Genomic DNA, 16,726 nt, shown 5'->3' on the forward strand with positions numbered 1-16,726 from the left:
GAACTTGCTCAAAGTGCAGGTCGTTTCATATTTGTCGAAGCACAGATGACATGGGAGAAATATTAAAATATGTTTTGTTGCTTGGAAGGACTTATACCGTAATATCTGTTGTTTATCACATTTGCCGATACCTCCTTAGTATAACATTAATGATTAACATGGCATGAATGATTGTAAACATAGCTTATATAGAGGTGCTATAGAGGTGAGGTAGGTGAACTATAAAGGGACCAGAACATGATGTCCAAGAATGGAGGCTGACCACAGAGACTTCTCTAAATAAAATGTATTCAGCCTCCTGAGGTTGAAGAGGAGCTGTTCGTCACCATGCTGGCATTGTGGAGGAACCATCTGTGGCCACATCAGCAGTAGGCTACATACCAGCACTCGGTCTTTAACCGTTAGCACTAATTCAACCAAATTTTAGGCCTGATCGGCAAGCCTCCCAGTTCTAATAGAATATGGCATTTGTAGGTCCACTTGATCAGTGAAACAATTCAACAAAACACATTATGTTCATTTAATTGTTTATAATGATAAAACAATATTACTCATATGCCCAAAAGACACTGTCTATACACTGCCAAAATGTGTGAAAGAGAAATCTTAATTTCATTTTCCAGGTACTGTTGCTCTACATTATAGCTTTGCGCTATTACCACTAGGTGTCAGTAGAGTCAAAGGAATGACTTGCCTTTTTTTAATGTAGCAATTCATTATATTTACCAGTACCACTATCAAGGCCTTATATCACAAAATATATGCATTGAATAAAAGGAACATCTAGATAAAAACTACGATAACAAGTTAACAAACATGGCAATTAGCTCTATCCAATCTTTAGGTAAAAGATGAAGATAACATCATTGAAATACTGAGGGTGATACAATTACACTATTCATTCACAATGCTACATCTACTGTTGTGGGATCCATTTGAAAATGACTATCAAATTTGCATGACGAAATGTGAATTACCAAAATGGAAATGCTAGAGTGTAGTCTAGGTGTGCACCAATACAGAAGGTGTGTAGGTAACTGAGTCTGCAACCCAAAAGCCACAAATAAATTAACACCATTAATAATCCTTACGGAGTCTGTTGACGCACCCGTGGGTCAATCTAAGTAACATAATACAAAAATCCCCATCAAAATCCGTCAATTTAAGATAGAGATCAGTTGGTTTTTTTGCATCCTCCTGTGGGCCTTCCGCATCTGCGGTGGAAGGTGGCGGAGCTAGTTGTGTTCGTCAGACCATGAGACATCCCGAAAATCTTCTCACAAAAACGTATGTAGCGTCCAAACGTATGTAGCGCCTGCAAACTATTATGACCACTCTATGGAAATGGTAGACTCTCACGTACACGATAGTGTTCTCCATTTTGCTCTACGCCTCCCACGGGACTCGTCTGTCACAGGAATCTTCTGAATGTAACCCATACAAACGAAGTATGGAGGCCGTTTTATGCCAACAGAAATAATGGATTAAATGTGTTCAAATATATATATATTTCCTGAGCTTTCATATATCTCCTAGATATAGGACACTTCAAAACCTTATTCCTTATGATTCATTTGTTTTGCCATTTATGAATGTTATTGGCCTTCCCTGTAGCTCAGTTGGTAGAGCATGGTGTTTGCAACGCCAGGGTTGTGGGTTCGATTCCCACGGGGGGCCAGTACGGAAAAAATATATATAAAAAATATAAAAAATGTATGCATTCACTACTGTAAGTCGCTCTGGATAAGAGTGTCTGCTAAATGACTAAAATGTAAAATGTTATTCAAAGTGTTTCTATAGGCTATAGTAGTAAAGGACAAATTAAATATTATAGCAAATAATTATAACATATTTTTTCAAAATCAAATAGCTAAATGAACCATGGTACGACCATCTTTAAAACAATTTAATATGTTAGCTTAGTACCCTACACCCCACAACGGCTAAGACTTTTAGAGGTTTTGAAGAACAATTGCAACTTTATTAAGCTCAGATAACCGCAGTTTTACAAGGTACAAGGATTTACTTACATATGCAATTCACAATGTTAAGGACCAATGTGTAACAGTGGCATGCTTCCTTATAGGTAAAAACACTGCTTATTTCAAAGGTCATAAGCTACAATACACAAATCTACTGGAGGTGGGGGAAGAAATACTTACACATCCACAACGAAAGCAACAATGGACAGCCTAACTAATCCTAACAAAGTGAACAAAACTATAATAATGAACAGAACAAAAAGATATAGGTTTTTTAAAAAGTATTACAAAAGGAAATCAGTTCTCCCCCTCTGGTTTTGTTTCCTTGGCCTTTCGTACCTCCTCAAGCTTCTTATCCTAGAATGAATTAAAAACATGAAAATCACATCAGTTAAACTGATTAGTTAAGTATAACTTTGAACAGTGTGCATGGCATTTCAACCAACATCCCATTTCCATAACCTGGGCCTTTCAATTTGAAATTCTCTCAAGTTCAGAATTGCAGAAAATTACGTCAAGATGTCTGAGAAAAATGGCAGGCTGAGCAGTGAGACCAACCTTCTCTTTGAATTTCTCATTGAGAGCTGCCATTCGTGCTGTGCGATTCTCTTTGTTGGCTTCCATCTTCTGATTGAGCTTCTCCTCTGCTGTCTTGCTGAAGTTGTTGTTCTCCTCCATGGCTTTCTTCAGAACTTCCTTCTCGTGCTCTCTCTTCTCAGCTAAGTGCTTCAGCACCTCTGCTTCATGACTCTGATCAAATTAGAAAATCAAAGTCACACAGGAAGTTAGTGGTAGGCTAGTGGGACCAAACCTGAGCTAGAAAATAATAAAATATAAATTAACTAAACCTGTAAGGTGGATGCAGCTCCATTTCCTGATACTTATTTGTGTATATCTGACTGTAGGTACCTTTCGTCTCTCCTCTGCAGCCTCCAGTTTCTTCTGGATTTCCTCCAGGGACATCTCCTTCTTCTCCTTTGGGGGAGGTAGGGGGATTTCACCCTTGGCATCGGGGGCCAAGATTACCTCAAATGCTTGACCTGAAGCACGCTTGTCCAACTCCTTGACCAGGATCTCTGTGAAAATAGGGAATCCATCAATGTTGATACAAGTAGGTATCAAACTGATAATAGCATAGAGTTATAACACCTAAACAATACGATAGTGAAGCTAATTGCATAAAAGTGACTCCAAAATGACACAATACATTATTTACCATTCATTTCTATTGGGCACTAAACAACAAAAAATGTGTAACTGTCCCAATATGTTTGGGCTCATTGTAATAGTGTAATAAAGGCCTGTCATGTTAACACTTACCTCCAGAGGACGCCATTTCAGCAGAGTACTGAGGGTTGCTTTGCCTGGGAGGAAAAATACAGACAAAGCCATAGGTTGTGCATCCATGCACTAATCAGGAATGAACAGAAACACAGATTGATACAAGCAATGACAACTATTGATTCTGAAGGTGGCAAGCCATGATATGTGCCTAGTAAGAATTCAATTGGGGGTATTGCTGTCTATAAGATGACCGTTGGAGATGGATCACTTGTATTCATGTTAGACATGTAGCATGAATATTAGCGATACAGCAAATGATTGAGAATAGATTTCACAGTACCCCTACTGCACCTGTTCAAAACAACAGCTGACAAATGTTAAAAAAAATAGTTTATTTCAATGGAGACAAAATGGGTGTGGACATGAAGTCCTTCCCATCCTTGTTTATCAGGAACAAATACCAGAGCATAAATTAAGTTACTAAAATATAATTTATTCTACCTTGCCATTGTCATGGTAATATTATGTCAGCAGAGAACGTTTTCTTTCCCGGAGTTGGATTTGATTATTACACGAAGACAATAAAGGGAGCACCATTGTAAATACAGGTCAGAGAACAATATGAACTTAGTTGGCTGGCTAGGTGTGGTCTGATTTGACAGTCAGATTGGAGAGCATTCAAATTCAATCATTACAATTATTGAGTTAAAGCCAATTCCTAGCTAAAGGCAGAGGCGTTCCTACGCTAAGACCAGCTTCAAAACAAGACACCAACACTAACAAAGACTGAATACAAACGACCAACAGTAATCTATTCATGTCGATGACAGCATGACAGATTTCAATCTCATAAAACTAAAAACAAATAATACACGATTATGAATCAGTACATTATTTAAGATTATACAATATCACACATTAACTTGACATAGCTAGACAAATACCACCGACACTGATATCCATCTCAACCCACCTGCAAATGCACGACTAGCAAACTGGTGCTGAGGAGACAATGGACTCGGCTACACTGTCAGCTCAGCAGGGGCAGAGACACAGGCAGACAACATGAATATATTAGCTAGCTAGCTACTGCAGACTGAAACCCCTCTTCACATGTAAGTTAAAGCACAGCAATTTGTCCATAGTGGTGTCGAAATTCAATGTTTAATCGTCGATTGACGACATAAGAATTGAGAAAAAGCGCAGACCGAGGCACAGTGTGATCACTCCCACCTAGTCTCCATCCCCAGAGTAATGCGCTGCGTAGCTGGCTAACGTTAACTATCTGAACAGCTATTAACTATGTACAAGGCATTATAGGATGCTCAAGTGCTATACATTTGTAATGACAACTAAGTTACTTACCCCAAAAAGGACAAACATCACTGAAAGCGTAATGACTGCCATCAATATATCTCCAATGATTACCGTTAAAAGCATTTTTAAACCTACCTTTAAATGGTGAAAAAGCGGTGTGGTCGCGCCTTCACTGCCTGCCTCAGCACCGTTCGCGCAACAACAAAAAGGATCGAAGCACTAAAGTCAACTCGTCACATCTCGTTCTCTACTCCCATTGGTCCTAATCGTCCAATCAATAATGTCGATTTAGCGTGCATTCGTATATTACCTTTGTCTATACTCCGATTTCCAAAACGCTCTCTTTTGAGTGTGCCAGAGCACAGAATAACTGATGAATTTACGAACGTGCAACACCGTTGAATATGACAGGTGTCAGTAAAGGTTGGCAGAAAATGGAATGTAATTGTTGCTAGCAGCACAGTTAGTCACCAACGCTCTAGATAGCATGAAAACAGCCTAACTAGCTCTGCTAGGGTGAGTAAAATGGTCAGAGTGAGGTGTTATCTAATTTGTGTCTGGAGGTAGCTAGCAAGCTAGTCAACTTTAGCCAGTTAGCTTGGGGGGGGGTTGGCTCGTAGTGGTGACATCAGACCGTCTAGTTAAGTAGGCAACAGAAAAAAGTATGTCTATCGTGTTCATTGATTGGGTTAAGACGAACCGTCACTCCAAAACTAGAGGACCAATGGAGACTCATTGTCTGCGCCTCCCCCTAAACCCCGCCCTTCTCGGAAAAATAATGCCAAAACTCGCAATTGAAAAGACTGGCAGTGAAAGCAAAGCAAAGAAAAGAACCAAATGGTAGTACATGCAGGCACGAGCGTAGGCAAAATGTATTCAATAGGATTGGTTGCTGGGAAAGTTTAACCGAAAAGGATTTTTGCATTCGTTTTCAAGTATGTTTTTTAATCATTTAATCAGAGTTTTGCTCTCGCTTTAAAATTATTTGCTTACAACTTTTTGGGTTTTTCTTTTGATGTCTTATTTTTGTTTACAATTGTATACATTTTGCTTTCAGTTGTTTGGTTTTTGATTTCAACATCCATTATTTCACCCTTCCTCGTAAATATAATCTTTACATTCTCCACTTTATATTTCATGTTCACAATTTATTTTATTTTGAATTCAATACATATGGCGTGAAATTGACCCCATAGAAATGCATTTAGGAACGGACCATAATGAATCGATGTTCTCAGCTGGAATGAAAACAAAAGCATGAGACAGGGTTCCCAGGATGGATACAGTAGCCTACCATCATCAACATAAATAGTTACTCTAGTTGCCTTTCTAAACCTATCCCTCAGTCTTCTAACGTTAACTAGAACCCACTGGCGCAAACATTGCTAGACTTCCTGGAAAGCTTGTGAGACAGACCAGGCAGACACAAGGGGCTAGGGTTCCGGTCAAGAAGCACAGTTTTGACTGCTCCTGCAATTTTGCTTCGGTACTGCAGTATAACGGACGCCTGGCCCAGAAAGACAATTTCCATACATAGCCACATAGACATAGAAGATGTTGTGTAAAGTACTTAAGTATACATTCTTTAAAGTACTACTTAAGTAGTTTTTTTGTGTATCTGTACTTTACTTTACTATTTACATGTTTGACAACTTTTACTTTTACTCCACTACATTCCTAAAGGAGTGAATGTAATTTCTGGTCCATACATTTTCTCTGACACCCAAAAGTAAAAGCATCATTGAATGGGTGAGTTAATCCAATCCTAACATGTGTTTGTTGTACTTCTCTACATGCATGCAATGAAGGATGTCACAGACTTGTATCTTTGAACTTCCTATGCTATTTAGACATCAGTTAGCATCCACCCAAGTAAGGATTCCTGCGCAAATGTATTTGTGCAAAAACAGCTGTAACTTGGTAATAGTGTATATTTTTATATTATATTTTGGATATAATATTTTATATTATTTTGAGTATATATTTTTATCCAGGTTGTGTCTCATTGAGATAAAATCTCTCTTCTAAGATACCTGGTTCGAGACCAAGATGGCGCACAGGGGAGGGGGGTGTCATGAATGTCCTGTGAGGATTGGAATGGGTCAGATCAGCTTGGCAATCGATGACAGTAACCAGACCTTCTCTCACCCTCAGAAGAGGGGAGAAGGGAACTGGTCCGGTTGGACGGTTCACACCCTGTTGTAAATTACAGGAGAAGAGGACTCTCTTGTCCACTCTAGTATGAACCAACGGAATGTCTTTGTTACAGGATTTTCCTGCAGAAACTCTAACAACATTCACAAAAGTGAATACTGGAACAATATTTCTAACATAAGAATGTGGGGAATGGTAGCAGGTGATCTAAAGAATAATAATTTCATATGGGTTTTATTTTGTGATGTCATTCAAAATGGTATAAAGTAAATACTATAACTTGGAAAGTATATCCCCTTTATCTGTCAAGTTTCCATCCAATACGTTGTGCATATAATATAAAAAATTATGAAAGTATTTTTGTTACAATAATAACGTGATTTTAGGAACCATAAGAGAATCTATCTCCTATAAACTGTGCATAGTAAGTAGCCACACCCCGAGTGAGGTCAGAGAACGTGTCGGACTGATGGAACTGTCCCCTTCAGCCAAAGTGCATAAAAGGATTGGTAGAGAGATTAACATTAGACCAGAAAAGCGTGGAGCGGTCTCTACATGTTGGAAATGGTTGGAACTTTGAACCTCAACATGAGGTGGTGAAAATAAACTCACCTCCCAGACTAGACCAGAACATCACCGTGCTGCAGCTGCGCGTGTAAAGTGGTTCAAACTCTGGCTATCAACACGTGGAGGAGAGAGCAGAAAACTAGTGATGCACCGACATTACATTTTTGGCCGATACCAATATCCAATATTGTCCTTGCCAAAAAAAAGTATATCGATAACCGTTATTTAAAATTTTAGCTGCTTTTTAGGCATTCTAGTAGAGTTAAATAGTTAACACACACGCACATGGACGCAGCCGTCTAAGGCACTGCATCTCAGTGCAAGAGGCATCACTACAGTCCCTGGTTTGAATCCAGGCTGTATCACATCCGGCCGTGATTGGGAGTCCCATAGGACAGTGCACAATTGGCCCAGCATCGTTCGGGTTTGGCCGGGGTAGGCCGTCATTGTAAATAAGAATTTGTTCTTAACTGACTTGCTTAGTTAAATAAAAGTTACACACACACACACCACACTTACCCAAAAATTATTTGGTTGGCATTTACGTATGTCCCCATTACCAGTAAAACATAATCAAAAACTATTTCACATACTTACTGTGCTGTTTCGTTGTTAATTTCTTCAGTCGTTTCATTCTCAACCAGGATTTTTATGGCAAAAGCCTTTGAGTGTCAAAAAAGATACGTGTCAAAAAAACACTATTGGATGTGTCAAATAAGCTTGTTGACCAATCCGGATCTGAATATGACTGCATGTCACATAATAATTTAACGGTTAGTTAATTATTTACAGAGTTAATTACACACACTATCACTCGTATTTCATATGTCACAACGATTCATCGATACGTATGCTATGATGCGAAATCTCTCAATTTTAACAAAACTAGCACCATTGTAAATCCTAGCACTAGCGGTAGCTCTATAGGTTCAGTGTTATCAATTTTTTTCCTGTTTTCAACACCTGGAATAATGGGTGCAGTAGCTAGCGGTGGCACAAAAAGGGCCGGGTTTGATGAATTAAGAAGTTGTAGGTGCAATCAAACAACAAAGGCTCTTGTTATTTTTTATTTGCAGGAGTGAGGGTGACACACTACATGACCAAAAGTATGTGGACACCTACTTGTCAAACACCTCATTCCAAAATCATGGGTATTAATATGGAGTTGCCCCCCCCTTCCTGCTATAACAGCTTCCACTCTTCTGGGAAGGCTTTCCACTATATGTTTCTAACATTGCTGCGGGGACTTGCTTCCATTCAGCCACGAGCATTCGTGAGGTCAGGCACTGATGTTGGCCAATTAGGCCTAGCTCACAGTCGGCGTTTCAATTCATCCCAAAGGTGTTCGATGGGGTTGAGGTCAGGTCTCTGTGCAGGCCAGTCAAGTTCTTCCACACTGATCTCGACAAACCATTTCTGTATGAACCTCCCTTTGTGCACGGGGGTATTGTCATGCTGAAACAGGAAAGGGCTTCCCCAAACTGTTACCACAAAGTTGGAAGCACAGAACCATCTAGAATGTCATTGTATGCTGTAGCGTTAAGATTTCCTTTCACTAGCCTAGCCTGAAACCATTATTCCTCCTCCACCAAAGTTTACAGTTGGCACTGTGCACTGGGGCAGGTAGCGTTTGCCTTTCACAGTAACTTATTGGCAGGTTAGTTGCCTGGAAGTTGCAGTGAATTTTGCATTACCTAACTGGCAACCAGCTGTCAGACTTATTGTAAAATTCACAGTAACTAACGTGCTACTAGGTGCCTTTGACTGTACTTTCACTGAACTTTTCTGATTACAAGGTAGCTTAACATTAGTTGACACCTAAGCATTCATTGTGGTGAGCACACTTGGGACTCAGCCTCACCTGGCCTCAACCTCTTGGTTGACAGCAAAATGACATTTCTCCCACACCTTCAGGCCAGTGAGCGTGACAGAGATCAGCCACAGTAAATTACTGGGAATTTTACAGTAACTACTTCCGGTAAATTATTGAAAAAATAAACATGAACTGGTGACCAACTGCCATTAAGTTACTGGAAAATGCACAGTAACCTCTTCACAGTGCCGCTCTTGATTGTCACAAGCTCTTACAAAGATTCTAGAACTGGGAGTGGACAAATGAGGTGCTCAATCTTCATTAACGTTTGTATTTTATTTATTATGGATCCCCATTAGCTGCTGCCAAGACAGCAGCTACTCTTCCTGGAGTCCAGCAAAATTAAGGCAGTTATACAATTTTTAAAACATTACAAAATATTCACAACACATTAAGTGTATGCCCTCAGGCCCCTACTCTACTACTACATAATCCATGTGTGTGTATAGTGCGTATGTTATTATTATTTAATTTAACCTTTATTTAACTAGGCAAGTCAGTTAAAAACAAATTCTTATTTACAATGGCAGCCTACACCAGCCAAACCCAGGCCAATTGTGCACCGCCCTATGGGACTCCCAATCACAGCCAGTTGTGATATAGCCTGGAATCAAACCAGGGTGCCTGTAGTGACGCCTCTAGCACTGAGATGCAGTGCCTTAGACCACTGCACCACTCGGGAGGAGTGAAGAGACTCTACCTGAATATGTGAAGCTTGGATATGTGAGGTTAGGTTAGGTTAGGTTTGTGTCCAAACCACTACAATGTGGAAATTGTAAAGGATATGGTCACGCGTCAAATGTTTGCTGATGAGAGAAGTATGATATTGAAGAATCTGTGAATGTAAAATGTTGCAACTATGGTGGGAATTATACTCCGAACTTCCTTGCGTGCCCTATTAGGGTGAAGGAGGTTGAGGTGTCAAGGATCAGGGCTGCACAGCGGATCTCGTATGTGGAGGCAGGGAAGACAGTTGAAGGGGCAAGAAGCAACTGTGTTGAAGATATGGCGGTGGATGCATTGCAACCAGTTGCTAGTTTTTTAAGTCAATCGGGTGATCTGGATACACTCTTTGCGAAGAAGGTAGATTTTGTGGCATTTATAGCCACAGTGATTAATTGTACAGCACAAGTGTCCAAGAAGTCCAAGAAGCTGGATATCATTGTATCTGCAGCCGAGAAGTTTTTGCGGCTCCAAGACTTCACGGTACGAACACTACAAGGATTTTAGTGAACCTCCTCTTGATGAAATTAACGTTTTAAAGTACCTCTCCTGCAATTCTACACATTTTGCCATGGGCGTAGAGAAAATGTTGCAGTTTTAAAGACAGGTTTTCTGCAATTCTACTCATTTTGCCACGATGCGAAGAGACAACATTGCAATTTTATAACAAATTTCATGCAATTCTACTCATTTTGCCATGGGGCAGAGTGAAAACATTTGCAGTTTTACAGTTAATTTCCTGCAATTCTACACATTTTGTAATGACTTATGCCATGTTAATATGATATCTGAGTGAGAATAACTAACAACATCAATGGAGGCCCTCTGGAGGTCAGGGCCCCTGGCTCGACCAATTATAAAATTGTTAGCTGGCATGGCTAATTGAGTGACTTTCAGAGACTGACAGAACAACAGAAAAACTGCTGATGCACAATCAAATGTTGCACCTTGTGTATTCTACTATTCTTACTCTCAATAGTAATTTGAAACCCCGACTAAGGCCATGCATCAACAGCCAGACTAGCTACCGCGACTCATGTGCCGTGCATACTGAATGTGGGAGCGGACTTGTTGTCCAGAGGGAATCCCTGTTACGTAGACTGGAGACTCCTTCCCCAAGTGGTTTTACAGAGCGCGCAACAGGACACTGTACTGTCTACACTCAGTTTGTTGTTTACATTAAAACATTTTCACTAAATCGATTTTAATCCAAACTAAAGTTTTGTTACTAAAGATTCCACAAAGCGGTTAGCCTTTACGGCTGGGACTGCAACTTTGGTTCCTTTTTTTGCCGTGGATTCCGCGAGTGCTAGCTGGCTGTACTACAGACACCTGTCGTCGTCGTGGGAAAGACTCATTGTTATCTTTTCGTAAAACAACTGGTTGCAGTATAGAGCCAATCTGGATACCAAGGAGATCCTGAGGGAAATCAACAAGTACCAACAGCTTTACGCTATGGAGGAACAACATACTCCTTCGTTGAAAGATCCGACCACCTCACAAAATAACTTTAACCCGACAAAAAAAAAGAAAAACAGATTAATCTACAGACACGGACGATTTACTTACCATTGAGGTAGAGGCTAGTGCTCTGGCTGAAATCCATGCAACAATGGAAAAGTTGTGTGAGGAGGTAGCAGGGCTGAGGGGGAGTTTGGAGTTCAGCCAGAGTGAAATTCTCATGCTCCAAAGAGAAAACAAGACACTCACAGCCAAGGTAAATATCCACGATTCCAACATGGATTGTCTACTCAGGGAAAACAGGGTGATGAAGGAGACACTACTAGACATACAAAGTCGTAGCATGCTGAAAATCTATTTTTTTCTGGTATTCCTGAGGACGCATCCAATAATCCAGAGGGCGCGATCAGAGAATTCATGCAATCCGCCTTGAAACTTCCTATAGAGATTGTAAACAAGGTGGCTTTCCACCGAGTACACAGACTTGGAGTTCGGAGCGACAAGACCAAGGGTCCCCGACCGATCATCGCAAAATTTGAACACTACCAACAAAAGCAGAGGAAGGGAAATTTAAAGGGACCAAATTCGGTCTCGATGACCAATTTCCAAAGGAGATAAACGAACGTTGTAAGAGACTGTATCCGGTACAAAGACAACAAAGGAAGGATGGTAGGCTTGCCTTTATCATTGTGGACAAACTCTTTATATCTGAACATTATGAAGTGGATATGAACACACACATACTCAACTACATGCTTGCTTACACATATGGACTTATACATACACACACACACACACACACACCTGATCTCGCTCTCTTCTCTCACTCTGTCACGACTTCCGCCGAAGTCGGGTCCTCTCCTTGTTTGGGCGGCGCTTGGCGGTCGGCGTAGCCGGTCTTCTAGCCATCATCGATCCACTTTTCATTTTCCATTTGTTTTGTCTTGTTTTCCTCACACTTGGTTTCAATCCCCTCAATTACTTGTTGTGTATTTAACCCTCTGTTCCCCCCCATGTCTTTGTGTGGGATTGTTTATTGTTTCATGTATGCGCACGTTAGACTGGTTGTGCATGTTTATGTCAACTACTTTTTGTATTTAATGTTCGTTGTGCCGTGTGTTTTTGGTTCGCCTAAATAAAAGGCTCCGTTTGCTACCCAAAATCTGCTCTCCTGCGTCTGACTCCCTTCCAGCCATTTACGAATACCTAACAGAATCCCACACCACCAAATGTAGTCAGCAGGAGCAGGTACCTATGGTAGCGGAGTTGAGGAGCGCGTCCAGGAGCACACGGCGTTGATTCACCATCTCGGCGCCGCCATGGACCGCTGGGAAAGACAGGGAGTTCCTCCAGCACCTCCACCAGCATAACAGGGTTTCCCACTACTCGTCCCTCCTGTACCCGGTCCCAGTGGGATGCGTCTCGCCCTTCCCGGGTAGTATGATGGGACGGTGGCACGGTGCCAGGGTTTCCTGCTACAGCTGGACCTATACCTGGGCACCATTTACCCGGCTCCCTCGGGAAGCAAGAGGGTGTCCGCCCTCGTCTCGTGACTCTCAGGGAGAGCTCTGGATGACTTCACGGAGTTCACCTGCCGCTTCCGGGCAGTCTTCGACCACCCACCCGAGGGTAGAGTGGCGGGTGAACGTCTTTTCCACCTGAGGCAGGGGACGAGGAGCGCCCAGGAGTTCACCCTGGAATTTTGGACCCTGGCCACCAGAGCGGGATGGAACGACAGGGCCCTTATCGACCACTACCGTTGCAGCCTGAGCGAGGATGTCCGTCGGGAGTTGGCTTACAGGGATACCACCCTCAACTTCGACCAGCTGGTGGACCTGTCCATTCGGTTGGATAACCTGCTGGTCACCCGCGGACGTCCAGAGAGGGCTCTATCGATTCCCTCTCCCAGCACAACCGCTCCGGTGCCTACGGAGCTGGGAGGTGCTGCGCTCAGGGAGGCCGAAGGAGGGGCTTACACGTGTACCATCTGCGGCCGCAGAGGTCACACTGCTGGTTGGTGCCGTGTTGGTTCCTCTAGGGGTCGAGGCAGCAGGCAGGGCACTCTGGCGTCACCCCAGGTGAGCATGCACCACTCTCATCCAGAGCCCTCTGTTGTACACCTGTTTTTGCATGTTTATTTTCCTGAGTTTTCCCCGCATTCCCAGCATAAGGCGCTCATCGTTTCAGGCGCGGCTGGGAATTTTATCGACAGAGCATTCGCCCATAGATTAGGGATCCCTATTGTTCCAGTGGTTAGGCCTTTCCCAGTTCACGCTCTGGACAGTCAACCATTAGGGTTCGAGTTAATTAGGGAAGCTACCATTCCCCACGAGTCACGAGGAGAGAATCAGTCTCTTCCTCATTGACACTCCTGCGTTTCCCGTGGTACTAGGCCTTCCCTGGTTAGCTCGTCATGACCCCACCATTTCATGGCAACAGAGGGCTCTCACGGGGTGGTCGCAAGAGTGCTCAGGGAGGTGTTTAGGGGTTTCCGTTGGTGCTACTATGGTGGAAAGTCCAGACCAGGTCTCCACCATGCGCATTCCCCCCCGAATATGCCGATTTTGGCTCTCGCCTTCTCCAAAAAGAAGGCGACTCAATTACCACTCCGTCGACGGGGGATTGTGCGATAAATCTCCTGGTAGACGCTGCACTTCCCAGGAGTCACATGTATCCCCTGTCACAGGCGGAGACGGTGGCTATGGAAACATATGTCTCCGAATCCCTGCGGAGGGAGGTCTGCGCCCGTGTATTAACTATCGAGGTCTAAACCAGATCACAGTGAGGTACAGTTACCCGCTACCGCTCATCGCCACAGCGATTGAATCAATGCACGGGGCGCGCTTCTTCACCAAATTAGATCTCAGGAGCGCTTATAACCTGGTGCGTATCGGGGAGGGAGACGAGTGGAAGACGGCGTTCAGTACCACCTCAGGGCATTATGAGTACCTCGTCATGCCGTACGGGTTGATGAGTGCTCCATCGGTCTTCCAGGCCTTTGTAGACAAGATTTTCAGGGACCTGCACGGCCAGGGTGTAGTGGTGTATATTGATGACATTCTGATATACTCTACATTGGCCGAGCATGTGTCCCTGGTGCGCAGGGTGCTTGGTCAACTGTTGGAGCATGACCTGTACGTCAAGGCTGAGAAATGTCTGTTTTTCCAGCAGTCTGTCTCCTTCCTTGGGTACCGCATTTTCACCCTGGGGGGTGGAGATGGAGAGTGACCGCATTTCAGCCGTGCGTAATTGGCCGACTCCCACCACGGTAAAGGAACACTCACCACGCTTGCCCTTTGGTCCCCTCCTTTCGTTATTTACAAAAATACAACCCGCCACCCCTTGTCTTAACAGACGCCGCTGTTCTATCCTACCGGTACAGCGTATAACCAGCCAGCTGTATGTTGATAGTGTTGCCGTTTAGCCACGACTCCGTGAAGCATAAGATATTACAGTTTTGAATGTCCCTTTGTTAGTTTAATCTTCTGTGTAGGTCATCGATTTTATCCAAAGATTGCACGTTTGCTAGCAGAATGGAAGGAAGTGGGGGTTTATTTTATCGCCTACGAATTCTCAGAAGGCCTTCTGGCCCCTTTTTCTCCGCCTCCTCTTCACGCAAATCACAGGGATCTGGGCCTGTTCCCGAGAAAACAGTATATTATACGTGTCAGGCTCATCAGACTCGTTAAAGAAAAAATAGTATTCTGCCAGTCCGTGGTGAGTAATCGCAGTCCTGATGTCCAGAAGTTATTTTAGGTCATAAGAGACGGTAGCGGCAACATTATGTACAAAAAAGTTACTAACAACGCAAATAAAGATTAAAAAAAACACAATCAGTTGGGGACACGTAGAACGTCAGCCTTCTTTTCCGGCGCCATTTTACATTACCTACCTCTTCTGATATGTTGGAGTCCGTTTCCCTGTGCTTGACATAGCAGTTCAGCCAAGATAGCATGACATAAAAAGCATCTCCATCCTGAATCTCCCCATTGCCCCCCAACAAAATGTGCCTACATTTAGGCTATTGTTATTATGTGTATTTCACCCTATGTGGAGGTAAACATCGGAGTCAACTCCAATACATGTTCAAGTCATCGTCATTAATCATCATCAACATTACAGCTAAAAACATACTTTGAGAACAACCATCAATTTCTGTATGCTAGCTATGCTACCAGGTTATACATTTACATTTAAGTCATTTAGCAGACGCTCTTATCCAGAGCGACTTACAAATTGGTGCATTCACCTATAATATCCAGTAGAACAAACACTTTACAATAGTGCATCTAAATCCTTTAAAGGGGGGGGGGGGGGTTAGAAGGATTACTTTATCCTATCCCAGGTATTCCTTAAAGAGGTGGGGTTTCAGGTGTCTCCGGAAGGTGGTGATTGACTCCGCTGTCCTGGCATCGTGAGGGAGATTGTTCCACCATTGGGGTGCCAGAGCGGCGAACAGTTTTGACTGGGCTGAGCGGGAACTGTGCTTCCTCAGAGGTAGGGAGGCGAGCAGGCCAGAGGTGGATGAACGCAGTGCCCTTGTTTGGGTGTAGAGCCTGATCAGAGCCTGAAGGTACGGAGGTGCCGTTCCCCTCACAGCCCCGTAGGCAAGCACCATGGTCTTGTAGCGGATGCGAGCTTCAACTGGAAGCCAGTGGAGAGAGCGGAGGAGCGGGGTGACGTGAGAGAACTTGGGAAGGTTGAACACCAGACTGGCTGCGGCGTTCTGGATGAGTTGTAGGGGTTTGATGGCACAGGCAGGGAGCCCAGCCAACAGCGAGTTGCAGTAATCCAGACGGGAGATGACAAGTGCCTGGATTAGGACCTGCGCCGCTTCCTGTGTGAGGCAGGGTCGTACTCTGCGAATGTTGTAGAGCATGAACCTACAGGATCGGGTCACCGCCTTGATGTTAGTGGAGAACGACAGGGTGTTGTCCAGGATCACGCCAAGGTTCTTAGCACTCTGGGAGGAGGACACAAGGGAGTTGTCAACCGTGATGGCGAGATCATGGAACGGGCAGTCCTTCCCCGGGAGGAAGAGCAGCTCCGTCTTGCCGAGGTTCAGCTTGAGGTGGTGATCCGTCATACACTGATATGTCTGCCAGACATGCAGAGATGCGATTCGCCACCTGGTTGTCAGAAGGGGGAAAGGAGAAGATGAATTGTGTGTCGTCTGCATAGCAATGATAGGAGAGACCGTGTGAGGATATGACAGAGCCAAGTGACTTGGTGTATAGCGAGAATAGGAGAGGGCCTAGAACAGAGCCCTGGGGGACACCAGTGGTGAGAGCACGTGGTGCGGAGACAGCTTCTCGCCACGCCACCTGGTAGGAGCGACCTGTCAGGTAGGACGCAATCCAAGCGT

General features: G+C 43.5%; 1 protein-coding gene across 4 annotated transcripts; it reads right to left on the reverse strand.

The window, feature by feature from the left end:
• Nucleotides 1-1,950: 1,950 nt before the first annotated feature.
• stmn1b (stathmin 1b) lies at nt 1,951-5,097 on the reverse strand. 4 transcript variants are annotated; one of them, XM_029738242.1, is made up of 6 exons: nt 4,719-5,097; nt 4,240-4,288; nt 3,303-3,346; nt 2,892-3,058; nt 2,541-2,732; nt 1,951-2,339 (listed from the first exon to the last, which is right to left on the reverse strand). In XM_029738242.1, exons 3-6 carry the CDS (start codon nt 3,316-3,318, stop codon nt 2,280-2,282), a joined length of 435 nt encoding a protein of 144 aa, XP_029594102.1. In that variant the 5' UTR covers nt 3,319-3,346; nt 4,240-4,288; nt 4,719-5,097; the 3' UTR covers nt 1,951-2,279. The 4 variants fall into 4 exon arrangements, with proteins under 4 accessions (XP_029594102.1, XP_029594101.1, XP_029594100.1 ...); XM_029738241.1 differs by having other exon boundaries at nt 4,240-4,293; XM_029738240.1 differs by having other exon boundaries at nt 4,240-4,302.
• Nucleotides 5,098-16,726: the final 11,629 nt, after the last annotated feature.

The sequence above is a fragment of the Salmo trutta genome, chromosome 37, assembly GCF_901001165.1.
Source record: "Salmo trutta chromosome 37, fSalTru1.1, whole genome shotgun sequence".
NCBI classification, from domain to species: Eukaryota; Metazoa; Chordata; class Actinopteri; order Salmoniformes; family Salmonidae; genus Salmo; species Salmo trutta.